Here is a 27,298-nt window from a genome sequence, read left to right as displayed (position 1 = left end):
CTCACTAAAAAAAATTTAAAAAAAAATAGTCTACTACTGATGCTCTAAGTCCTAAGCATAGATACAAAGACAACAACATGGGAGATGACATTTACATATATAAGAAACAATAAAATATATTCAAATTAACTACAAGGTAGTTGTTGGAGGGAGGCACTTGCAGCTGTGGGGGGAGGGGAGGGATTGGGAAAGGCCTTATATATGGAAGGTGACAATTGAGTTGAGCTTTTAAACTAGGAAACTAAAAATAAAGGAATCGAATCTGAAACCGGGAATCCTAAGAGGTGCATGTAAAAAGGGAACAAAATCTAGGCATAAGAGATAAATGGTACAAAAGCCAAGATAAGAGATGGAAAAAGGGTCAGTTCAGCTAAATTGAAGAGTACTGAAAGGGGAGTAATGAACTATAGTCCTGGAAAGGGACTGATCATGAAGAGATTTAAATGCCAGAAAGAAGATAATTTGTATTTGGTGCTTGATCAAATAGAGAGGTAATAGGAAGCCACTGATGCTTATGGAGCAGGGAGTGATACAGTAAGACCTGTGCCTTAGAACTTATCACTTTGACAGCTGGAGAGGAGATGAGGCAGGGGGCCTCCTTATTGATAAGAAGGCTATTACAGTAGTCCAGGTAAGAGGGTGGTAGCTCTGAGATAAGAATAAGATAAGATAGATTAGGAGATATATCGTTGGGAGTGGAAATGACAAGACTTGGAACCTTAATGGAGTCTAGGACGACTTTGAGGTTGTACATGTGGATGACTGGAAAGATGGTAGGGTCTTTAAAAGAAATCTGCGGGGTAGCTAGGTGGTGCAGTAGATAAAGCACTAGCCCTGGATTCAGGAGGACCTGAGTTCAAATCCAGCCTCAAACACTGGACACTTACTAGCTGTGTGATCCTGGACAAGTCACTTAACCCCCATTGCCCCACCAAAAAGAAAGAAAGAAAGAAAGAAATGGGGGGGGGGCAGCTAGGTAGTGCAGTGGATAGAGCACTGGCCCTGGATTCAGGAGGACCTGAGTTCAAATCCAGCCTCAAACACTTGACACTTACTAGCTGTGTGACCCTGGGCAAGTCACTTAACCCTCATTGCCCCACAAAAAAGTAAAATAAAATGAAATAAAAAATAGGGAAGTCCAGAAAAGATGGTGGGTTTTGGGGAAAAGGTAATGACATGTTGACATGTTGGAAATTGAAGTAGAGGCCTGGAGTTCAGGAGGAATACTAGGGTTGGATATGTAGATTGGTGAGTCTTCTTTGTAGACAATAATTGAATCCTTGGGAATTGTTGAGAACACCAAGAGACAGTGTAGAGAAGAGAAGAGGATCCAGGACAGAGAGATCCTTGAGGTACCCTCATGGTTGGAGGGTATAATATGGACAACAATCTAGGAGGAAAAATGGAGGTGTGTTCACATGTTGGTGGAGAACCTAAATAGAGTGTGTCATTAAAACTTAGAAGAGAACAACCAGGACAATAGAGGGGTCCACAGTGTCAAATGCTGCAGAGAGGTCAGAATAAGGCTGAGAATAGAGAAAAGACCATCAGAGATAAGGGATTTCTAGAGAGGACAGTTTCAGTGGAATGATGGGGTCAGAAGCTAGATTACAAGGGGTTAGGAAGGGAGTAAGGGGAGAGGAAGTAGAGGCAAGGAGCATAAAGAATTTGAAGACCTTGTGAAGACTTTAAGGATGAGGAATATCCAGGCATGACTGTTTGCAGCAGGAAATCAGGTAGATCTGTGCTTCAGAGTTTGGTGCACCATGAATAGAAAGAAATCATCTCTTAGGGATTTGCCCTACAAGTTATATAGGGCAGCACTGGGCCCAACTCTACTGAGATTATGGTATTTCAGGCCCAATGATAGGCTGGTGGAGTGTGACTTCAGTGGCCTAGCTGGCACCCCTCAAATTGCCTACTTATTCTGGGAATGGGTAAGGCTGGTCCTGTTACCAGGGTTCAGGCCACTGCTATGTCTATCCCTTATTCCAGCTCTTTCACCCTCCCCACTGGAGGATAAATAGGGTAGCTTCTTGTAGGTCAGAGTCCTTTCCCAATGAAGCCCATCCTGTCCCCCAAGCTGGGCTATTTTGGCCTTCTGGGGGTTTGGGGATATTCTGAACTGGCCTTGCCTATCTTTTTTTTTTACTGTAGGTTAAGCCAGACTCTGGTGAAAGATGTTGCTATCTTGGCAAGAGAGATCCAGGATGTGGCCGGGGATGGAGACTCCCAGAGCTCCTCAGGAACTGGCCGTGGCACCTCACTCAGCTCTGTCCCCAGCACCCCAGCATCCACTATCTCTGCCAGAGAGGAGGTGAGTTTCTCCAATGGGAGTGGCTACCACTAGTTACCAATATATGACCCTAGCCTTGGATAAATCCCGATAGGGAGGCCATGAGCTGACTCTTGAGGTTTCTGTGTCTCCTTAATTAATGAAAAGTATTAATGGGGAGGTAGTGTGGCTCAGTGGATTAGGTCACCTTGAGGAGACATGAGCAATGTCAACATCGCTTAGCACTGACTTGCTATGTGACCTTGAACAAGTCCCTTCCCTTCTCTGGGTCTCAGTTTTTCCAGTTATAAAATGAAGATGTTGGACTAGATGATATCTAAGGTGCTGTCCAGTTCTCAAAAAAATGCAAAATTCTATGATGCTATGCTAGTTTGGTCAAGCCTCACTGAGCCTCAGTCAACTCATCAATAAGCATTTCTATTTCTAAAAACATCTTTATTGCTATCTTTTGCCATTTCCAAATAAATACCACCTTACTCTGCTATCTAGCAAATCATCCCTTATAACACAGAGTAAAAAGAAATGCAATTCAGCAAAACCAACCAACATATCTACTGTGTTCAAAGCATATGCAATATTCCATCTCCCCACCTCTAAAAATCGGATGCTTCTGTGACTGAGCTATGGTTGGTGTCTCAGGACCATGGGTCGTGGAGTCTTGAAATGGGATCTTCCCAGAGGAGGAAAGCTGTGCCCTAGAGGACCAGCTATGTGGCCTTGGGCAATTGACTTCATTTTTCCAAGCCACACTGTTTCCTGGACTGTTTTTGTCCTCACTGTGGAAGAGGGAGAGACTCCTAAATGCATGCCGTCAGGGCGTAGCCAAGGGTATGGCATATTTTTCAGTCGTTTCAGTCATGCCTGACTATTTATGACCCCATTTGAGGTTTTCTTAGCAAAGATACTGGAGTGGTTTGCCATTTCCTTCTCCAGCTCATTTTACAGATGAGAAAACTGAGGCAAACAGGGTTAAATGACTTGCCTAGGGTCACACAGCTAGTTAAGTGTTTGAGGACAGATTTGAAATCAGGGTCTTTCTGATTCCAGGCCCGGCACTCTATCCACTGTGCTACCTAGCCACCCTGGCACATAGTAAGTGATCATTAAATGCTCATTGATTGATCAGTTGAATGGAAACTTTACCCCACTTTCTTGGAAGTCACAAGGCTTCCTCCTCTTCTTTGAGCCTCTGAGCCAATCACAACCCCTCTGGGGTAGGCTGTGGCTGGAGATAGAACAGAGCTCTGTGTGTGAGCCTGTTGTTTATCTCCCTGTGATGGAACTGGGAATTTCTTACCTGGGATTCTATTTTTGGAGGAGGAGCCATGAGTCTCAGAACTAGAGGGAACCTCAGGGGGCATCTAGTCCACACCCTGTATTGAGTGCGAATCACCTTTCCACCATCCCCGAAAGCGTGTTAAGGGAGAATCTAACACCCGTTAGTCCAAGTTCAATTTTGGGACAAAATGAGGCACTTGTGAGTTATTGAACAGTTAACAAAAGGTGGACTGTGTCCTACCGCAGCAAGGGCTTGTAACAAAGGTACAATGGAGCTTTCCTTCCATACTTGCAGTCTTGCCTTTTCTCCAATTAGAAATGCCAGTGGAGGCAATCTGGTTAGCAGGGCAGAGTGTGGTGACTCATAGTCTTCAGACATCCACAAAGTTGGAGAGGCTCCAACTCTGAGTGAGTGGGACTTCGGTGATGAGGAAGCTGCATTGGTGGAATCAGGGGCCAGTTGTGTTCCAGGGACAGCTTTCTCGTATTTTTAGGGAAAGGTAATCCCCGTTATGGGAAAACGGGGAACCCTGGTCCCATTACAAAGAAGCTTGAGATTCCATTGGAGGCCCTCCATTGATGGGGAACTCATTACCTACTGAGACACCCTATTTTACTTTTAGACAGTTTTGATCAACATTTATTAAGCACCAACTATTTGCCCGGCACTGTGCTAAACACTGGGAGTTTCTCCGTGTAAAGGGCTGAAATCTATCTCCTTCTTCATTCTGCCCTCCAGAGCTGTGCAGAACGAGTCTGATTAATCTTCCTCATGGCAGCCCTTCAGGTAGTTGAAGAAAGCTGTTGCCTTCCTCTAAGCCTTTTCCAGGCCAGTTCCTTCAAGTGATCCTGGATCCTGAGCCTGATCTCCTATCCTCTTGACAGCCTGGTCTCTTCTCTAGACGTGCCCTAGCTTATCAGTGTCCTGTCTAGAAGTAGACATAACAGTCAGATCTGTAAAAAGGGTCTGACTAGACCAAAACATAGCAGGACTATCATCTCCCTTATTCGAACACTGTTCCCTCTTAATACAATCTAAGGCAGAACTAGCTGTGGGTTTTTGGGGGGGTTGTTTTTGGTGGGGGTTTTTTTGCTTCTCTAACTTTCTCATACAAAATGTTCTGAAGTTACAGGATTATAAGGTTTAAAGCTTGAAAGAGACCTTGAAGATCATTTAATCAAGACCCATCATTTTATAGACAAGAAAACAGATTTTGAGAAAGAGATTTTCTCAGGGTCACATAAATAATAGGTAATAGGACCAGGATTTGAACCCAGGTCTTCACCCCCCATTTCAGTTATCTTTCCACTATTCCTCATGTCATTTAACCTCTCTGTATTTCTTAACTCATCTCCCAAGTAAGAATAGCAATAGCAGCTCTGCCTACCTCATAGGGTGTCGGGGATGAGTGAGGCAATGTCTGGAAAATTATTTTGGAAAGCATAAAGAGCACTACAAATGCCAGAGACAGATTGGAAATGCCTAAAGATTTGGAGAGAGTTGTGGGAGTGTGTGTGTGTGTGTGTGTGTGTGTGTGTGTGTGTGTGTGTGTGTGAGAGTGAGAGTGAGAGAGAGAGAGAGAGAGAGAGAGAGAGAGAGAGAGAGAGAGAGAGAGAGAAGGAAGGCTGGAATTTCAGTGCTTTCAGGACAGGGTGTTGGCTGTCAGATCTGTGGCCTCTAGTCATTTTCCTTGGCTCCCAGAGAACTTCTCTCTCTCTCTCTCTCTCTGTGCCCTTTCTCATTGCAGCTGGTACAGCACATCCCAGAAGCCAGCCTCAACTTCCAAAAGGTGCCACCTGGTGCCATGGGTTTGAAGGACTTTGACCAGAACATGAATGACAATCGGGATGACAATTATGCTTGGAGGACACGGCCCAGGAACCGAGAAGAGGCACGTTTCTTTGTTGTTGTTGTTTTTTTAATTATTTATTTCATTAAATATTTGCCAATTACATGTAAAAATTTTTTAAATTTATTAACATTTTGAGTTCCGATCTCTCTATCTTCCTTTCACCCCTCCTCTCTCCTTGAGAATGTAAGCAATTTTATACATGTGATCTCATGCAAAACACATTTCCATATTAGCTGTGTTGCAAAAGAAAACACATGGGGCAGCTAGGTGATGCAGTGCATAAAGCACCAGCCCTGGATTCAAGAGGACTTGAGTTCAAATCCAGCTTCAGACACTTGACACTTACTAGCTGTGTGGCCCTGGGCAAGTCACTTAACCCGAATTGTCCCGCAAAAAAAAAAAAACAAGAAAAAAAACACACACACACACACATACATATACAAAGAAAGTAAAAAAGTATCCTTCAATCTACATTAGAGTTTATCAGTTCTATCTCTGTATGTGGATAGCTGATTTTTTTTTAAATCATGGATCCTTTGGAATTCTTTTAGATCATTAGCTACATTAGAGTAGCTGAGTTTTTCACAGCTGATAGCCTTATAATATTGCTATTACTGTGTAAAATGTTCTCCTGGCCCTGCTCACTTCACTCTGCATGAGTTCATACAGAAATTTCCAGACCTTTCTGAAATCCTGCTTGTCATTTCTTATAGCACAATAGTATTCCATTACAATCATATACCACAACTTGTTCAGCCATTCCCCAATTGATGGGCAATCCCTTGATGTCCAATTCTTTGCCACCACAAAAAAGAGCTGCAAGAAATCTTTTTTTTTTTTTGTGGGTCATTGAGGGGTTAAGTGACTTGCCCAGGGTCACACAGCTAGTAAGTGTCAAGTGTCTGAGGCCGAATTTGAACTCAGGTCCTTCTGAATCCAGGGCCGGTGCTTTATCCACTATGCCACCTACCTGCCCCCTGCAATAAATAATTTTTTTTTTTTTTTAGTGAGGCAATTGGGGTTAAGTGACTTGCCCAGGGTCACACAGGTAGTAAATATTAAGTGTCTGAGGCCGGATTTGAACTCAGGTACTCCTGACTCCAGGGCTGGTGCTCTATCCACTGCGCCACCTAGCTGCCCAATAAATAATTTTTATACAAATAGGTCCTTTTCTCTTTTCTTTGATCTCTTTGGTATACAGACCTAATAGTGGTATTGCTGGTCAAAGGGTCAAAGGGTATGTACAATTTTTATAGGCCTATGGGCATAGTTCCATATTGTTCTCAACAATGGTTGAACTAATTCACAACTCCACCAACAATGCATTAGTGTCCCATTTTTTCCACATTCCCTCCAGCATTTGTAATTTTCCTTTTCTGTCATGTTAGCCAACCTGATAAGTAGGAAGTACTACCTCAGAGTTCTTTTAATTTGCATTTCTCCATTTAGCACCGATTTAGAGCATTTTTTCATGTGACTATTGATAACTTTATTTCTTCTTCTGAAAATTGCCTGGTCATATTATCTAGTGAATAGCTCTTATAGATTTACCTTAGTTCCCTATATATTTGAAAAATAAGGCCTTTGTCAGAGAAACTTACTGTAAATTTTCCCCCAGTTTCCTGTTTTCCTTATAATTTTGGCTGCATTAGTTTTGCTAGTGCAAAAGTTTTTTAATTTCATGTAGTCAAAATTATATACTTTGCTTCATTTAGTTCTTTCAGTCTCTTGTTTTGTCATAAACTTTTCCCTTATCCATAGATCTGACAGGTACATTTTTTCAGGCTCCCCTAATTTACTTATGATATGACCTTTTATGGCTAAAGTATTTATCCATTTTGATCTTATCTTAGTATATGGTGTGAGATGTTCTATGCCTAGTTTCTGCCAGACTGCTTTCCAGTTTTCCCAGCAAATATTACAAATATTCTCTCATTTGATCCTCACAACAATCCTGGGAGGTAGGTGCTATTATTAGCTTCGTTTTATAGTTGAGGAAACTGAGGCAGACAAGTTAGTTGACTTGTCCAGGGCCACACAGCTAGTAAGTATGTGAGGCAAGATTTGAACTCAAGGGGCAGCTAGGTGGTGCGGTGGATAGAGCACTGGCCCTGGAGTCAGGAGTACCTGAGTTCAAATCCGGCCTCAGACACTTAATACTTACTAGCTGTGTGACCCTGGGCAAGTCACTTAATCCCAATTGCCTAACTAAAAAAAAAAAAAAAAAGATTTGAACCTTAGGTCTTGTATCCAGTGTTCTAACCATCTAGTGACTTAACTACCTCTACAAATAAAAAGTCAACGAATATGTATTAAGCCCATACTATGTGCCTTGCACTGTACTATGGATACAAAGAAAGGCAAAAATAGTCCCTACCCTCAAGGAGCTCACAATCTAATTGGGGTGACAACATGCAAACAACTATGTTCAAATAGGATATAGACAGGAACAACTGGAGATAATCTCAGAAGGAAGGCTAGTATTAAGGATTAATATTAAGAGTGACTAAGAAAAGCAGAATATGGGATTTTAATTGAGATTTAAAGTAAGTCAAATGGGGCAGCTAGGTGGTGCAGTGGATAGAGCACCGGCCCTGGAGTCAGGAGTACCTGAGTTCAAATCCAGCCTCAGACACTTAACACTTACTAGCTGTGTGACCCTGGGCAAGTCACTTAACTCCAACTGCCTCACTAAAAAAACAAACAAACAATAAAGTAAGTCAAGAGTTGGAGATAAGGAGAAACAATATTCCAGACATGAGGAGACAGCTAGTAAAAATGCAGCATTGGAGGGGGCAGCTAGGTGGTGCAGTGGATAAAGCACTGGCCCTGGATTCAGGAGGACCTGAGTTCAAATCCAGCCTCAGACACTTGACACTTACTAGCTGTGTGATGCTGGGCAAGTCACTTAACCCCATTGCCCTGCCAAAAAAAAAATGCAGCATTGGGAGAGGGAGCATCTTGTGCAAGCAACAACAAGGTAGCCAGTGTCACTGGATCATGGGATATGGTCATGGAAGGGAATAAAGTGTAAGAAGACTAGAAAAGTAGGAGGGGGCCAGTTTATGAAGGGCTTTAAAAGCCAAATGAAGGATTTTATATTTGTTTATGAAGGTCATAGGGAGCCACTGCAATTAATTGAATAAGGGGGTGATCAGATCTGTGCTTTAGGAAGATCACTTTGAGGCAGGGAGACTAACCAGAAGGTTATTGCAATAGTCCAAGTGTGAGGTTGATGTACCAGAGTAGCAGTAGTTTCAGAGGAAGGAAAGGGGGCAAATATGAGATTTGGGAAAGGTAGAACCAACAGGACCTGGCAATTGATTAAATATGGGGGGATGAGAGAGTGAGGAGTTGAGGAGGACACCTACATTGCAAACCTTGGTTGACTGGGAGGGTGGTGGCATTTTGGACAGCAATATGAAGTTAGGAAGAGGGGAGAGTTTGGGGAGAAAGATAATGAGTTTCATTTTGGGCATGTTGAGTCTAAGATGTCTATAGGAATATTGTAAAAATAATCAACTATGAAAGACTTAGAAATTCTGATCAATACAGTCACCCAGCACAATTCCAAAGTATTCATGATATCAAATGCTATTCACTTTCAGATAGAGAACTGATGGACTCAGAGTATAAATTGAAACATGTTTTTCCTTTATTTTTCTTGCTTTTTGTGGGGAGAGGGAGGAGAACATGACTCATGTGGAAATAGGTTATGCATGACTTCATATGTTTAATAGGTATTACATTTCTTGCTTTCTCATTGGGTCGGGGAGGGAGAGAATTTGGAACTGAAAATGGAATAAAAAATATGTCTACAGGACATTAAGTTTCAAATGTCCAATAGGTATTCGGAGATGGGAGACTAGACTTCAGGAGCGAGGATAAATAGGTCGGAGAATCATCAACATAGAGGTGATATTTGAATCACGGGGGCTGATGAGATACACTAAGTGAAATGCTATAAAGAGGGAAGAGAAAAAGGCCTAGGACAGAGCCTTGGGAACACCCCCTTTATCAGACATGGTGTGGATGATCCAACAAAATACATGTGGGAGGAGAACCAGGAGGGAGCAGTGTCATTGAAACCTAGAGAAAAAGAGAGTTATTCAGAAGAGGGTGATCAACGATGTCAAAAGTTGCAAAGAGATCAAGAAAGATGAGCATTGAGAAAAGGCCTTTGGAATTAGCAATTAAGAAATAATTGGTAACTTTGGGGAGAGAAGCCATACTATAGGGGCTTAATAAGAGAGTGAGAAGAAAGGAAGCAGAAGCACCAATCGTAGACAGCTTTGTCAGGGAGTTCTTTGTTGGAAAGGAAGAGAAATATAGAACAATAGCCAGTGGGGATAGACAGATCAAGTAAGGGGGGGTTTTAAGGATGGAGGAGAGATTAGTATGTTCGTAGGAAATAGGCAGGGGAGTCAGTAGGCAGGAAGAGATTAAAGATTAGTTAGAGAGTGGGGATGATGGAGGGACAGTCTTCTGGAGAGGACAGGGATGGAATGGCATCACTTGGCAAGGAGACAGGCCACGTCTTCATGTGAGACAGAAGTGAAGGAGGACATAGTGGCAGAAGGCATCTGAGTAATATCAGATGGAAGGAGCTCTTGGAGAATGGTCTCAAGTTTTTCAGTGAAATATGAGGCCAGGTTCCTTGCTGAGAGGATGGGGGAAGGAGAGCCATGATAGGTTTCAGAAGAGAAGAAAGGGATTGGAAAAAAAAAACTGCTTTGATGATTGGAGCAATAAATTGATAAAGAAGGCGTAAAAGAATTGCTTTGTTACAGTGGGGAACCAAATGAGATTAACATAAAATTTTAGTGGACCCAGTCAGCACAGTTCTGTGATTTTTTTCCCCCCTCCATTTTTGTTCCGCAGTATGGGAATAAGCACAAATTGGTGGGAGTAAATCCAGGGCAAGATAAGCACATAGGAGTAAGAGTAGGAAATAGTGTAGCATTGAACTAGTTCAACCAAGGGGTCAAGATGGGGAAGGAGGGGGAAGCCAGTGCAAGGGCAATGAATGGCCTGGGAAAGAACCGAGGGATACAGGGAGTGAAGGTCACAGTAAAGTCAAAGAATTAGATAAGGGATTGGAAGGTGAGGGAAAGACTGAATCACCACAGATCAGAAGGAGATGAAGGAATTTCAGAGCTTATGAACATTTGTGGGTGATGGCAAGGTCAAGGATATGCCATGTTTGTGTGTAATGGGCTCCCATAAATAGGTCATGGGAAATGAATAAATTGAGGAACTGGGAAGTTAGGGTGTTTGAAGGAGCAACTTAGTTTTCTTCCCCTTAGAGAAGACAAAAATGCACCTCCTCTTAAAATGAATATGGAGCTTGTTATACACAGTGTGTACTTAACACATTTGTTGACTGAGTCTCAGAATGGCAGCAGCCCTCTAGTTTGGGGTGGGATTCGGGGGGCCAAGGACAAGAAGACTTTGTGGATGCAGTGCTGCATTGGGAGTCAGGAAGGCCTGAGTTTGAATCCTGCCTTCTACTAGTTCTATGACCCTGGACAATTTTTTTTTTTTTGGTGGGGCAATGAGTGTTAAGTGACTTGCCCAGGGTCACATAGCTAGTAAGTGTTAAGTGTCTGAGGCCAGATTTGAACTCAGGTCCTCCTGAATCCAGGGCTGATGCTTTATCCACTGCACCACCTAGCTGCACCCCCCCGGAACAAGTTATTTAACCTAGTCTCTTAGTCTCAGTTCCCTCATGTGTAAAATGGGGATAATAAATAATAAAATCTACCTCATAGGATTTTTGTGAGGATCAAGTGAGATAATATATGTAAAGTGCTTTGTAAACCTTAAAGTGCTATCTAAATGCTAATTATTGTCGTTGACATTAGCATATAATTATTAAATGCCTTCTGAATACAGGGTACTGTGCTAGATGCTAGGCAGGGTGGAAGAAGGCAAAAATAAATGTACACATCACATCCCTCTTATTAGAAGGTAAGCTCTGTGAGGGCAGGTGTTTGCCAAGTGTCATCTTGATAGTATCTAGCATAGAGCCTTTTCTATAATAAATACTTAATAAGTGTCTCTTGAACTATAAGGTCACAGTCTATCCTGAGAGTTGATATTGACCCCCTGGACCAGAAGTTCCCCACCCTTTCCAGGTTGACCCTGTCATGCTAACTCCTTGCAGGTGATCTTTGATAACCTGATGCTGAATCCTGTTTCCCAGCTATCGCACACAATCCGGGAGAACACGGAAAACCTTGCAGAGAAAATGAAGTGAGTTTCCTGCCATACATCCATGGGGGGAGGGACTGTTCTTGCTTTGTCTCAGTTGGATGGGGGCAGAGGAGTGGCAGACTAAAGGAGGAGGACATCTGGAGGCCAGGGAGGGAGCAATGTTCCTGGTAATTGAGCCTCTTGTCCAGCAGAGTGTGGGGCCTGGCCTTTCCTTCTAGCAGGAAGCTCACTCGACTTTCCTTATGCCAGGAAACCCTCAGGACCCTGCTCTGGGATCATGGGATTTAGAGCTGAAATGGCCCTTGGAGATCATCTAGACTAGAGGTTCTCAAACTTTTTTGGTCTCAGGATTCCTTTATTATCTTAAAAATTATTGAGGGCCCAAAGGAGTTTTTGGTTTATATGGGTTCTATCTATTGATACTTAAAGAACTGCTGATCTAGTCCAATCTCTTCATTTTATTGAGGGTGAAGCTCAATCTCGAAGGTGGTGACTTGCCCAGGATCATTCAGGCAGTTAGGATTAAAACTGTTAATCAAACACAGGACTCATGACTCCAAAACACAGTACTTCTCTACAAGCCCTTCTCAAGGCTGTGCTGAAGCCATTGTGAATGAGCTCACGAGAGCCAATTGTTAAATTTTCAGTGTGAGCATTTACATCTTGGAAATAGGTAAACACTTCCAATCAGGGCTTGATTGTCTAGACTTAAGAAAGTGATTTAAAAAAAAAAGAAAGTGATGGAGGAAAATGTGAGGAATGCAGTTTAAACTTGAAAGTCTGTCATGCAAACATTGGTCTTTTTTTTCCTTAGAGCTGTTGTTAAACATTATGACAAGGGCTAGAGCCTCTGGGTCCTTGGCATCCTTTTGGCCATAGCAGGGGGAGCCTGACTATATCCTGGACTGAGGACCTGAAGAGCTCATAGAGCTCGAAGTAGCCTTAGATATTATCTAGTCTATCTCCCTCATTTTACAGAGGAAGAAACTGAGAGAGAGAGAGAAAAGTGACATGCCCAAAGTCTCTCAGGCTGTGGCTGAGCCAAGATTTAACCTCATTTCTTCTAACTCTAATAGGACCAGCATCCTTTTTGGGAACTTAGAATTTAAGGGTCTTAAGGCAATAGAATACGGGCTAAGAGGGAGGTGTATGTGAGTCCTGAGGAGGTGGAGAAATTGTCTAGGGCTCCTATGGGGTCAAATCTGGGGTGGGGGGATGGAGCCGAAGAAGGAGAAGAAGGCTGGAGAGTTGGGGCTCCAGCTCCATCCCCCACCCCATGTATCCACGCATGATGGTGTAATATCTATGTAAATGTCCACTTCTACACAAGGACACATAGAAACCCTTATTCACATGTGGTCACAAACATAAACAATCACAATGTCACATTTACCTGCTACTTTTTATCATTTCAAAACTCTTATGAAGTAGAGAGAACACATATTACCCACATTGTATAGAGGAGGGAGGTCAGATTCATTGAGGTGAACTGCCTTGGCCGGGGTTACATGACCAGTCAGTATCCACAGTTCAGCTGGTCACCATGAGTGACTGATAAGAGCCACAGTTCAAATATAGGCCTTCTGATTGTGAATCCCAGTGCACATTAAATATATACATAGACACATACATGTGTGTGAACACATTTATTTTCAGAGACAGTTCTGAAGGCACTGACAGTAGCTAGCTGGTCCTCAAGTCTGCATTAGGGGCTGATAGGCCTCTGTAGGTATGGTTAGTACATCCAAAGAATATCTCCAAACCACAGGTTCCTCTGAAGGCATAGACTTCAGGACCAGCTATCTCCCTGTCAGTGCCTTTAGAACTGTCCCTGAGGTTTTCACTGAAGGAAACAAGTAAGGAAGGAAGAAAACGGAAGGAAGGAGGGAGGAAGGAAGACAAACATTTATTAAGCACCTGCTATGTGTCAGATACTATAAGAGCTTTATAATTATTATTTCGTTTGATCCTCACAACAGCCCTGGGAAGTAGATACTATTATTATCCTCATTTTATAATTGAGGAAACTGAGGCAGACAGAGGTCAAGTGACTTGCCTAGGGTCACACAGCCAGTAAGAGTCTGATGCTAGATTTTAAGTCAGGTCTTTCTGATTCCAGGCTCAGCACTCTACCCATTGTATCACCTAAACAGCCTCTAAAATACCTCAACTTATATGTTTTATACATCTTCCCTTATATTCCGGTCTGTGCAGACCTTTAATATAATAAGGTTAAGTGACTCATCCAATGAGAAAAAACTAGGATGTGGGGGAGTCAAGTCTTGAAGCCAGGGCTCCTTATACAGTGCCATGGCCATACATACTGATCCACATACTCATGCTCACTTGTTGGTGTTCCATAACTGGAGAATTCCCCCAAAGTAGAGAGAGGTTATCAGGGTGGGTTTTAGACCAGCCTCTGCCTTTTCTCAGAGCTAAGCAGCAATGTGTCCACAGGATTCTCTTCCAGAACACAGAGAAGACCTGGGAAGACATGGAGGCCAAGATCAACTCAGAAAATGAAGTGCCCATCCTGAAGACATCCAACAAGGTGAGTGAACAGTAAGGTTTGTAGCCTGGCTTTGGCCTGGGCTCCTGGTAGGGGAAACAAAGGGGACAAGTGCTGAGCAAGCACTTCATAACTATCGTCTCATTTGATCCTCACAATAGGTGCTATTGTCCCCATTTTACAGTTGAGAAAACCAAGACAAACAGAAGTTAAATGACTTATGAAGGGTCACACAGCTAGTAAGTGACTCAGGCCAGATTTGAACTCAGAATTCTATGATTCCAGGCCCAGCATTCTATTCCTTTGTTGTTAAGTTGTTTAGTTGTGTCTGACTGTGACCCAGTATAGCATTTTCTTGACAAAGATGCTGGAATAGTTTGCCATTGGATTAAGGCAAACAGATGTTAAGTGACTTACCCAAGGTCAAACAGCTGAGTGCCTGAGGCTGGATTTGAACTCAAATCTTTTTATTGTAACAGGATCCAAGTACTGTGCTAAGATCTTTCAAAATAAAAAATAATTTTGTTTTGTAAAAAAATAAAGGTGCAGCATTTTTCTACCAGTGAAAAAAATACAAACACTGGTCTGATTTCACCATTTTGGTAAAATACTACATAACAAAATCTAGAAGCTATAGATGCAAAAAAATTGGACAAATAAGAAGGTATTTGTTTCTTTAACTAGAATTCTCACTGACATTAGGAGGGCTGGATTGATTTAGAAGTTTTATATGGGAGATTTTTAAAAATAGTTGTGACAGTAGAAACAATACAATCAAAATCTAGTGGAGTGAGAGGAAACAATAGAATCTAGCTCTCTTCTCCCTTCCTCAACAAAATCTAGAGAGTGCATCAAATTGGGTGGCAGCTAGGTGGCGCAGTGGATAAAGTACCAGCCCTGGATTCAGGAAGACCTGAGTTCAAATCTCGCCTCAGACACTTGACACTTACTAGCTGTGTGACCCTGGGCAAGTCACTTAACCCTCAAAAATTCAATTTGGTGCACTCTCTCTCTCTCTCTCTCTTTTTTTTTTTTTTGGTGGGGCAATGACGGTTAAGTGACTTGCCCAGGGTCACACAGCTAGTAAGTGTCAAGTGTCTGAGGCGAGATTTGAACTCAGGTCCTCCTGAATCCAGGGTCAGTACTTTATCCACTGCGCCACCTAGCTGCCCCACCAAATTGAATTATTTATTTATTTATTTGAATTTTTTTTTTTGGTGAGGCAATTGGGGTTAAGTGACTTGCCCAAGGTCACACAGCTAGTAAGTGTTAAGTGTCTGAGGCTGGATTTGAACTCAGGTACTCGTGACTCCAGGGCCGGTGCTCTATCCACTGTGCCATCTAGCTGCCCCCCCAAATTGAATTATAATGGGGAAAGCCAAGAAAAAGTCACAATAAGTTGTTTTTTTGAGCCAGAGGTGGCCTAGGGAGCTAGATACACTGGGGTAGGTGAGGTGAAATCTAGCCAGGAGTGGGATCTGGGGGCAACACCCAGGTCTTGAGAGAGAGAGAGATAACTGGGATAAGGCCCCAGAAAGAGAACCCAGAGGATACCTGAGTGGGGGCCCTCTTATAACTTTGTGACTCAGTTTTGGGTCACAGATCTAGGGTAGGGTTGGCCCTAGGAACAACTTTCAGGAAACAAAGAGTAATTGTGTGGCTCCCATCTCTGGGGCAGAGCACAGTATCCTAGACCAAAGAAGAGTTGATAGTTCAGGTGCTCCAAACCCACAGAACCTTCCTGCAGCCCAATAGCGGATGAATCAAACAGCAGCCTGCTGAAAATTTCATCCACAAACAAGCTGATAGAAAAAAAGTTGGGCTAGGAACTTGTGTAACTGAGACCAGGAGGCAGTAAACAGACCTTCCTTTATATCACATCACTTTGAAAGTACTGAAAGCCTGCAGATCCCCATGAGCTGTGAAAGCAATAAAAGGACATAAGAAGGCAGAAGCTTAGACCAGACATCTCCCAGGAAGTTTTCAGAGCTCAGCATTAATACAAAGTCAAGACTTGAACTGGAAAGATAAGCAAACAAATAAAAAAAACTGATAACAAAGGATTATTATGGTGACAAGGAAGCTCAGGACACAAAGACAGAAGAAGACAATGGCTTGAAAACACCTACAAGAAAAACCCTGAAGAAAAATGTGGATTGGTCCAAGCCCAACAAGAATTCCTAGAATAGCTAAAGCAAGAGTTAAAGAAGAAGCTAAACAATGATTTTAAAAAACTAGTTGAGAGAAGTAGAGGAAGGAATGAGAAAAGTCAAGAATTGGGAAGAAAAATATGAATCAACAGCTTAGAAAAAGAGGTATGAAACTTTATTGAAGAAAATAATTTCTTGAAAATTAGAATAAACCATATAGAAGCTAATGATTTAAGAAATAATAAAACAAAGTCAAAAGTCTGAAAAAATAGAAGAGAATAGAAAATATCTCAGGAAAAACAGCTGACCTGAAAAACAGGTCAAGGAGAGGTAATTTAAGAATAATTGAACTACTTAAAAACTATCCAAAACAGCAACAACGAGAATCTAGACATATTTCAAGAAATTATAAAACTGTCCAGCTATCTTAGAACCAGAAGCCAAAGTAGAAATCAAAAGAATCCACCACTCACCTCCTGAAAGAAACCCCAAAATGAAAATTCTCAGGAATAGTATAGCCAAAACCCAGAGCTCCCATGTCAAGAAAAAAAAAATAACTGCAAGCAGCCAGAAAGAAATAATTTAAATAGCAAGTATCCACAGTCAGGATCACAAAAAGATTTAGCTACCACCCCTCTAAAGGATTGAAAGACTGATATGATATTCCAGAAGGTAAAGGATCCAGGCTTACAACCAGGTATAAACCTACTCAGAAAAACAGTATAATCCTATAGGGGACAAAAAAATGGATCTTTAATAGAGGACTTCTAAGAAATCCTGATGAAAAGACGAGAACTGAGCAGAAAATCTGACATACATTCATAGGAATCAATAGAGGCATAAAAAGATAAACATGAGTGAGACATCATAAGGAACTAAACAGGGGGTTAAACTGTTTACATTCTTCTATGGGAAGATGATACATGCAACCCATCCGAACTTGATCATCACTAGGAGTCACAGAAGGAATGTAATTGAATAGAGGGCCTGGGTGTGATTCTGTTATGTTTGGATGATCTCAAAAGAAGAATAGAAATGGGGCTGTGTGTGGACAGAGTGTACTGAGAGGGGGGAGAAGGGAGAGGAACAATGGGAAAATGATGTTACATAACTAGGATGTGGAAAGAGGAGTTTATGTAACAAGGAAGAAACAGTGGGAATGGGGAGCAGACAATATCTGAACCTCATTCTCATCTGAACTAGTTAAAGGAAGGAAGAATACATGTACACAAAATACCTTACCCAGCCAGAAATAGGAAGGAAAGGGCTTAAAGGAAAAGGGGGAAATAAGAAGGATAGAATAAAGGAGTCATTAGAAGCAAAACAGACACTTAAAAAAGGAGCAGGAAAAAAGAGGGTAAGTATAAAAGAAGAAGATGGAAGGAGACACATCATTAGCAGTCATAACTGAATGAATGGGATGAATTCACCCACAGAATGGAAGAGGATAGCAAACTGCATTAGAAAACAGAATCAAATAATTTGTGGTTTACAAATTACTTGAAGCAGAAAGATACACACAGTTAAAACAAAGGGCTGGAGCAGAATCTATTATGCTTCAGCTGAAGGAAAAGGACAGGAGTAGCAATCATCTCAGACAAAGCAAAGGCAAAAATAGACCTACATAAAAGACATAAACAGATAAACTACATTTTGCTAAAAGGTACCAGGGATGATGAATTAATATCAATAATAAACCTACATAAACAAAATGACATAGCATCTAAATTTTTCAATTAAAAGTTAAATGAAGGGGCAGCTAGGTGGCACAGTGGATAGAGCACTGGCCCTGGATTCAGGAGGACCTGAGTTCAAATCCGGCCTCAGACACTTAACACCTAACTAGCTGTGTGACCCTGGGCAAGTCACTTAACCCCAATTGCCTCAAAAATAAGATAAAATTAAAAGTTAAATGAATTACAGGAAGAAATAGATAGTAAAACTCTTAATAGTGGGGGCTGTCAATTTATCTCTCTCAGACCTAGATAAATTGAACCCAGAAATAAACAAGTTAAGGGACTGCATAGAATTTTAGAAAAAGTCAGATATGACAGCTTTCTGGAGAATATTGAATGAGAATAGAAAGGAGTATACTTATTCTTAGTTGTACATGACACCTTCATATAAACTTACCTCATATTAGGGCACAAATACTTCACAAATAGATGCAGAAAAGCAGAAATGTTAAATGCATCTTTTACTGACCATAATGCAATATAAATTGCATTCAATGAAAGGCCTTTGAGACATATATTAAAAATTAATTGGAGGGCAGCTAGGTGGCGCAGTGGATAGAGCACCGGCCCTGGAGTCAGGAGTACCTGAGTTCAAATCCGGCCTCAGACACTTAACACTTACTAGCTGTGTGACCCTTGGCAAGTCACTTAACCCCAATTGCCTCACTAAAAAAAAATTTTTTTTTAAATTAATTGGAAACTGAATAACAAGCCTAATGAATGCATGGTGTCAATGAACAAATTATAGAAACATGCAATAATTTTATTAAAGATGATGATAGCAATGGGACAAAATACCCAAATTATCCAGTTTAACAAAATAGGAAATAGAATATTTAAATAACCCTAGCTTAGAAAAAAAAATAAACAAATCATAAATTAACTCCCAAAGAAAAAAAGCCCCAGGACCAGATGGATTTATAAATGGATTTTACAAAATATTTATAAATAATTCCAATACTACAGAAAGTGTTTGGGAAAAAAACAGGTAAAAGTGGAAAGTAGTCTGGTGAAAACAAGGCACCAATTAACATCTCATACTGTATATCAAGATAAGCCCAAAAGGGGTACGTGATTTAGATGTAAAAGGTGATGTAAGCAAATTAGTGTAGCAATTACCTGACAGAGCTATGGATAAGAGAAGGGTTCATGTCCAAATGAAATGGAGACATTCACAGGAGGTAAAATTCTGGTTTCATAAAATTACACAGTTGTGTTTTTTACACAAACAAAACCAATGTAGCTAAAATTATGAGAAAAGCAGGGATTTGGGGAGAAAATCTTCATGGCAAGTTTTTCTGATAAAGGTCTCATTTCTAAAATATAGGGAATGGAGTTAAATTTACATGAATAAGAATCATTCCCCTGACTGACAAATGTTTAAGAGATAAGAATAGGCAGTTTTCAGAGGAACAAATCCAAGCTAATAGTCATATAAACATTCACTAAATCACTAATTAGAGAAATGTAAATTAAAACAATTCTGAGGTACCACTTCATACCCAACTGTGATTTACTAAAATGACAAAAAGGGAAAATGACAAATGCTAGAGACTATGGGAAAATAGGTATACTATGGCACTCTTATTGGAGCTATGAACTGGTCCAATCATTCTTGAAAGCACTTTGGAACTATAGCCTTCAAAATTATTAAACTGTTTATACCTTTGATCCAATAATACTGCTATTACAAGATGTTTATACCCTCAAAGAGATCAAAGATAGAAGAAAAGGACCCATGTATACAAAGATATTTATAGCATCTTTCTGCGACAACAAAGAATTAGAAACTGAGGGGAGGGGATGCCCATCAACTGGGCAATGGGTGAACAAGTTATAGTATATAAATGTGATGGAATATTATTGTGTAGTAAGAAATATAAGAAAAATGGGATCATTTCAGAAAAACCTGGGAAGACTTATATGACTTATTGCAAAGTAGAGTGAGGAGAACGAGAAGTTTATACAATAACAACAATATTGTTAAGATAATAAATTTTGAAAGACTTAGTAACTCTGACCAGTATAACGAGCCCCACAGTTCCAAAATACTCAAGATAAGAAATAGTGTCTGATGGACTCAGAGAGCAAATTGAATTTTTTTCCTTTTTACATATGTGTGCGTATACATACATTGGACTTGGCTAATGTTGGAATTTGTTTTGGGTTTTGTTTTTCTTGCTTTCTCAGTGGGTGGAAGAAGAGGTGGAAGAAGAGAGAGAATTTAGAGTTGAAAATAAAATTGAACCAAAATCATTTAAAAGGAAATAAAATTAATAAATTATACTAGACCTCTAAGAGTCTTTCAAGCTTTGATGTGCCTTTCTCTTCCCTAGGAGATCAGCTCCATTCTGAAGGAACTAAGGAGAGTCCAGAAACAGCTAGAAGGTTAGTGACGTCAGATATTCTGTTCATGGAGATCCAGGGTTGGGAACCCTACCCTAATATGCCCTAGCATAGCTGCTCAGACATAGCTTACCTGCAATGGAGTGGAACGTCGGGCTGGGCGTACAGTGGGAAAGAATTTGTGGTTAGAAATAGATTTTTGGGGATAGTATATACACTGAAATTTGCATCCACCAGCAGCACCATCAGCGTTCAGTCCTTGGGTTTACATGAAAAGGAGGCTCACGAAGACAAGCGTAGCTTTAAAAAAAAATATGAGTCCTGCTGGACTCTGCTTTGGCTAGTCCACCTCTGGTTTATTGCATTTACTTCTGTACTTGGGGGCTTAAGGAGGACAGCGATAAGCTAGAGAGGGTCCAAAAGAGAGCAGTGAGGAAGATGAAGGGCCTTGAGCTTACAGTATATGAGGATTACATAAAGGGACAGAGGATGTGTAGCAAGGAGAAGAGAAGACTCAAGCAACACAAGGTGGCAGTCTTCCAGTGTTTAAAGACCTGTTGTTAGGAAGAGGTCTTAGAATTGTTCTGGTTGATCCCAACAGCTTTGGCTAGAGGCTACAAAGAGCTAAAATGAGGCTTGGAGTCAGGAAAAACTTGCTGACAATTAGAGCTGTCCAAAAGTGGTAGGTTGTCCCTCACTGGAGGTCTTTAGGTGGAGGCTAGATGCCCACTCGTTGGATGGATTATTGTGAGGGTTCCTTTTGGTTGCAAATTAGGTTAGACAGCTGCTGAAATCCTTTCTAAGTCTCAAATTCTGTAATTTTAAAACTCTTCACTTTATTTTTTTTTATTTTTAAATTTTTTTTTGCGGGGCAATGAAGGTTAAGTGACTTGCCCAGGGTCACACAGCTAGTAGGTGTCAAGTGTCTGAAGTCAGATTTGAACTCAGGTCCTCCTCATTCCAGGGCTGGTGCTTTATCTACTGCTCCACCTAGCTGCCCCTTCACTTTAATTCTATAAATATCCTTTTAAGCCCCAATTTTAACCTGTTCCTGTGCTCACCTCTGCTGTGGCGAGGACAGGAAGGAGAAGATATTTAGGCATTGCCAGTTTTAGGGAGAACATAGTAACAGTAAATGAAGCTTTCTGTCTTGTTGGGGAGATGGGACTCATACTTGGGAAGCAACTAAATAACCAAAAGGTGGTAAGCATTCAGTGAGGATTTTAGATAGGTCTGGAGGGACTCAAAAAAGGGAAAGATCAGTGTTCCCTGGGTTGAGGTTCTAGAAAGTCTGACTTGTGCTGAACTTATAAGGTTGGGAAAAGTTTAAATAGATTAGTTAATAATAGATGAGATGCCCTGTGAGGATGGGGTGAGTAGAGGATCCTCTCTTTGTTATGATTTGTGAATGTTTACCATTCCTGTCTGCATTTAATAACCCCTTCTTTCTGGTCTCCCTTTCAGTTATCAATGCAATCATTGACCCCACTGGGAACTTGGACATCATGACTGGCAATAGGCTGTCTTCGGGGTCAACGCTAAGGCCAGCCAGTAAGGTCAGGACTGCTAATAGCCCAGCCCCTCCTACTGAGGAAGTGGTGGGCTCCCTGACACCATCCATGAAAAACCACACTCAGAACTCCACCTGCAGCTCAACCCGACTCCAGGACGCCACCTTCCTTCCTGAGACAGAGAAGTTTGTGATATGAAGCCGTGTCCCGCGTCATTGCCGCTGGCCACCAGCCACCTGTGATTCCAGTGGTGTGGTAGTGTTGTATGTGTGTATGTGTGGTTGTGGGCTGTTGTGTCAGTCATTGGCACTTTGTACAAAGAAATTGAGCCGATTGGGCCTCTACGGCGGTTGTTAGACAACTAGCCACATCAGATATCCCACATGTGCCAAAACTATAGCCCAGCTGTGCACCTCTTCTGGGCTCCTCTGCCCTGCCCTAGTCTAGTAATCACACCCTTCTCTTTCACTCGTCGTCCATGGCTATAAGGTCTTGGCCTTGATGATGTGTTCCATCCCTTCCCAGAGCCATGGACACCCCCTAATGTTGGGTCTGAATAGAACAGGTCATGAGTTTGTGGATCAGATCCAGTGGCATGGGATGGGTATCCCAGTCCCTTGATGAGCATGCCCTATATCTTTGTATTAGCACCAGGCTCTAAGATTCTACCCAAAGGGGGACACCAGATAAGCTTAAGTGGCATTAAGGTTCTTCTAGATCTGCCTTTGGACTGACCGTGGCATCAGCTAGGCCTAGAGTCACTCTCTGGTCAAATCCTTGTCCTTTTAGCTCAATTTGAGTCTTGTCTTAGCCACAGGTTTTTCCTTACCTTTTACAAAGAAGGAAAAAAGTTTGCTCTTAGGAAGCCGGTGTCCCTTAAGGGCTAAAAAGTCATCTGCATGTGGTTCTTCAGGGAACAGGTGCCCTTCCCATAGGCTTTGGCCAGATTACACAAGGAATGAGCCCTCCTGGATCTAGCCCCCACAGCAACTTAAAGGATACCAGCACAATTGGGTCAAACAGTCAGCAGCAGCAGCAGCAGCTATTCAGTGAATTCTTACTCAGTGTGCCATGCCCTGTGCTCTTGTTCTGACAAGGGGACAACAGTGAAAGGAAACCCCCTTCTCTCAAGGAGCACACAATCTGGGGGTGGGGGGAGACAGGAGATAGAAGCCCAGGCCCTGATCCAAAGGAGTTCGATCTCTGGGAGAGACTTACGTATGGGGGACCATTAGGGAATCACCCAGGATGGAGGAGGAGTGCTGCCCATAAATGTGGGAGCTGTTCAGTGGAAGGAGAAGTTGGTGACATGTGGGGTAGTCAGAAGTTTCAGCCTCCTGGAAGATGTATACATATGGACACATGTGGTCCTTCATTGTTTGGCTTCATTTGGAGGAGACCGTTAGTGGTTACAGGGCCAGATACCCCCTTATCCGTCTCCCCCCAACAATCCTATCCTGGTGAGGGAGACCAGGCTGAGCATGGGGCTGGGAGCATCATGCTCCCTTGTGGTGCCTATGTTAGTCAGACAGTACTGGTGGCTCCCCCGTCATACCAGGAGCTGGTCAGTCCCAGTACTAAGAGATCAGGAGACAAAAAATTATAGTTGTTCACAGCAAAAAAAACCCACCCTTTGTAGCCATTCACCCTGCCAAATTGCCAGGCATTCAGGAGAGACCCAGTGCCCCTTGCTCTGCACACTCCTTAGATGGCCTTCCTTTGTCCCGGCAACTCTAAGATGAGCAGACAAGGTGATACATAGGTACCTGTCCAGAATGCAGTCACATGTTCACCCAGACATGCATATGTATTCACAAGGGCACAATGCACTTACATATAACATGCATGTATAAGGCACGCACAAAAGTATACTGCACATAGGAGCGCAGACATGTGCATGTACAAACATATGTAATTGTAGACACACATCTGGTCTGGTTTTTCTGGGTTTACTGCAGAATCTTCTCTCCAGACTTAGTAGTGGTGGTTCTGCCTGGTCACAATGAGAATGCTGGCAGGTAGGCTGATTGCCTGGGGGTCTCATCTGGCCTGGGAGGAGAGGTAACCCGGGCTCCACTGAAAGCCAAAGTGAGCCACTTCCCTGAGTTGAGTCATCAATAAATGGGAATGTCAGATTGTGGTTCCTGAGGCTGGAGTCCTTGCCTATCCCCATATTCTCCTATACCTCAGGGGAAAACAGGGCTGCTCTGTTCCACCTGTTTCCTGGCCTGACCCCCAGCCCCAGACTCGGGACACCCCCTTGCCCATAAACCTGCCCTAGAGTCTGGCTGGCTGAACTTGGGGAAATATCAACATTGGGACCCTGATTTTACTAAGCAGGGCCAGGCCACTAGCGGGCAGCCTTATGGTCAGCCAAGGTCAGAGTCAATACCCCTCCCAGTTCTGGGGTTGAGGCACCTTGGAGTCTGTAGTTGGGAGAGAATGATGTAGAGGACGTAATCCCTTTTTTTCATCTCTTTCTTCCCTTGCCCAGGTCCTTCCTCAAATAGCTTTCTTCAAATCTCCCCCAGAGGGACACAATGAAGAGCATTCTTCACTGTGAGCCCTGCTCCTTCCCCATCCTCTGCTGCTTTCTGAATTTTCAGGAATTATATACCATCATCATGACTGCCAAAAAGTGATGGCATGGAAGTTTGAGCTGTAGGAAGTGGGGAGGATGGGAGGGCAGAGTGCACACCACCATTTCCTGTATGACCTTGGGCAAATTGCTTGGCCTCTCTGGGCTTGGGTTGGGCTCTCCATCCTGTAGCATGGGGAGAATGACTCCAGCCCCTCCTTTCAACCTCACAGCGGTGCTATGAGGATGAACCAGGTGCCTGGGAGTGCTTGGCAAATCTCTATAGACGTCAAATGGGCCGTTTGAATCTGAACCCAAAAACTTGGATTGGAGTGTGGAGACATTTTTACAGCATGAATATTTCCATAGGTTTTTTTCCAGGCTCTTCTCAGATTCCTTGCCAACAGGGCACATGCTAACTTAGTTGGGTCTGTTACACACTTTTTCTCCCTCAGTTTCCCAACCCAGCAAGCCAAAGAGCTAGCCCAATCTCATCCTTTCTTGGCTTTCCTTCCCCTACCCAGACCCAGGTGAGACCAGGACACGGACTCTGGGTGTGTGTTCCCCCCTTCTCCGTTCACCAGGCATCCTGAAGGTCAGGCCTCAGAGGAGAGCAGAGTTTGCCAGCAGAGACTTGGCTGGATGGTGTTGGATGGCCCCCTTAACCCCCTCCTTCATTAATCTAGTCTAGGATGATTAGCTATATTGATGAGTGCTTGAGGACAAAGTCCTCCTAATGGTGCAGATACTCTGAGAAGGTCCAAGTGGCCTGGCAGAGTGTGAGTCTGATGGTATCCAATGATCTGAGGGTTTTTGAGCCTATGGCCAGCTCAGGAGTGTTTCTATGTTTACATGCAGCTGTTTAAGAGCTCTGTCTGTTTTCAAACTTTTTTTAAAAGACTAAAAACAGAAGAAAGTGTAGACAGATAAGTATATGGCTTCTCCTGGTTCCTTTCTCTGCTTCCTAATTCAGCCTTGGCAGCACCCCTGGAATATGCTCATATTCCTCTGTGGCCCCCTCCATGACTGGATAGACTGAAGCATGCCTGTGGTGAGGGAGGGGTCTTGCTCTCTGCTGCCTGGTGCTTCCTCATTGCTGACCCAGCCACTGGGTGTATATATATAATGAGAGAGATGGCTATACCCTCTGTCTTGGGCCAGCCATATGCATGAGTGTGTCTGTGTACCTTAAAATGATCAATGTCCATCTCTCCTCACTCACTGACTTGCTCTGCCACTGGTTGATTCTCTGGTTTTCCACCCTACTCCCTCTCCTCCATGATAGTTGTATAATTTTTTGTTTGTTTGTTTTTTGGAGGGGAGGAATTTACAAGCTCACACCTTTCTCTCCGGTTTGGTTTGTTTCCCCTTCCCCTTTCCGCTGAATGGTAATTTATTTTGTCTGGATTGGAGGCAGTATCTGTACATTTGATTCCCAGGTGATACTGTAGATGTCTTTAAGAAAATGGGTTATTTTATATAATTTTATCATAGATTGTTCAAATAAATCATTCTTTTGTCACACAGCTGTGTGTTGCCTCCTTGCTCTGTTAAAGGGTTGTGTCTCCAAGCAGAAGCTGAAGGCTGGGCTGGGTGAGTCCCTGGTGTCTTTGCCAAACTCAGTTCAACAAATATGGATAAAAAACAAGACTCGGAGTTTTGATGAGGGGCCGCTCCTGCCCTTGTAGCTAGTCTAATAGGGAGTTAGGACCACCTAAGGGAAGATGAGCTGCTTTCTCAGGTAGTGAGTATCCCATTCCTAGAGATCTTGAAGCAGTGGCTACATGACCACTTGTTGGGAATATTGTTGGGGAGATTTCCACAAAGCTGCGTATTGGACTGGAAGCCTCTTAGTTTGCTTTTAACTTCATCAGACTGAGATAAGAGAGGCACACAAATGTCTCAAATCAAAGTGTACATATAAGCATGTTTATGTAGAGGTGGTGTCCTCTTGGACACTGGACACTCAGTTCAAATCCCACCCATTCTAGCTGAGGTACCCTGGACAATACACAACCTCCAAGTGTCCGAGGGGAAGCTCCTTCTTCACAAATGAAATCACAGGTGAAATGAAATTAAATCATGTGCCCCTGAGTATATTTAAGTGCTTCAGAGAGTTGCAAAATATTCTGTGAAGTCTCTGGGGAGAGTGAAGGGCAGGGGAGGAGGGTTGGATTTTGGTAATTATTTAATGACCATTATTATACGTGAAGCGGGACTTAGCTAAGGCTTCTCAGAAGTAGTTTTCTTGGATCAGAAGTGTGGTAGCCTAGCCCACTCTGCATGAGGCTAGGAGTCTGGTCAAGTTTGCTTCTGACACTGGGTCTTTCCTAACTATGGGTTTTGTAGAACAAACTTTCCAGTAATGGTTGTGCCTGAGCCGGATGTTGGAATGATGACAATTACTTGGCAGAGAGAAAGAAGATGAAAGTTATTGAATAGGGTCCTGGGAACATGGTGGCAGGAAAGTCTTACACCTTTAGTGGATCTGAGTCCATTGATTGGCCAATACAACTTTTGTTGTGTGTATAGTTTTTTTTATTTTTATAAAAGCTATAGTTCTCTCTTTCCCATGTCCACAGTGAGAATAAAGATCATTCTCAGCATTTCTCTGAGGGGCTAAATAGTTATTCTGAAAGGCTCAAGTAGAACCCTGCAAAGGGGTTTCAGACCATATCATTCTTGAAGTCAATGTCAAATATATTGATGTCGCTTTGGAGAGAAGTGAAAAAAGCCCCAGGTACTCCCCTTTTCAGAACCAGATAAATCTGATGACAAAATAAACAAGAAAGAAGTTAAAGAGGTGAATAGAATTTTAGAAAAGT

The 27,298-nt window shown here is 42.4% G+C and overlaps 1 protein-coding gene across 2 annotated transcripts in view; it reads left to right on the top strand.

Annotated features, from left to right (window-relative positions):
- The window catches only part of CEP170B (centrosomal protein 170B), a 110,073-nt gene extending 84,074 nt beyond the window's left edge, over positions 1-25,999 (top strand). For both annotated transcript variants that reach the window (XM_043981574.1, XM_043981572.1), the window contains exons 14-19: positions 2,158-2,317; positions 5,323-5,466; positions 11,594-11,682; positions 14,101-14,194; positions 20,375-20,426; positions 21,849-25,999. In XM_043981574.1, coding sequence (XP_043837509.1) covers positions 2,158-2,317; positions 5,323-5,466; positions 11,594-11,682; positions 14,101-14,194; positions 20,375-20,426; positions 21,849-22,093 — 784 coding nt within the window. In that variant the 3' untranslated portion in view covers positions 22,094-25,999. The remainder of the gene's footprint in view (positions 1-2,157; positions 2,318-5,322; positions 5,467-11,593; positions 11,683-14,100; positions 14,195-20,374; positions 20,427-21,848) is intronic.
- Positions 26,000-27,298: the final 1,299 nt, after the last annotated feature.

The sequence above is a fragment of the Dromiciops gliroides genome, chromosome 2 (genome assembly GCF_019393635.1).
Source record: "Dromiciops gliroides isolate mDroGli1 chromosome 2, mDroGli1.pri, whole genome shotgun sequence".
NCBI lineage: Eukaryota > Metazoa > Chordata > Mammalia > Microbiotheria > Microbiotheriidae > Dromiciops > Dromiciops gliroides.
The sequence above is the reverse complement of the archived record's forward strand: the minus strand, read 5'-3'. Positions and strand labels throughout refer to the sequence as shown.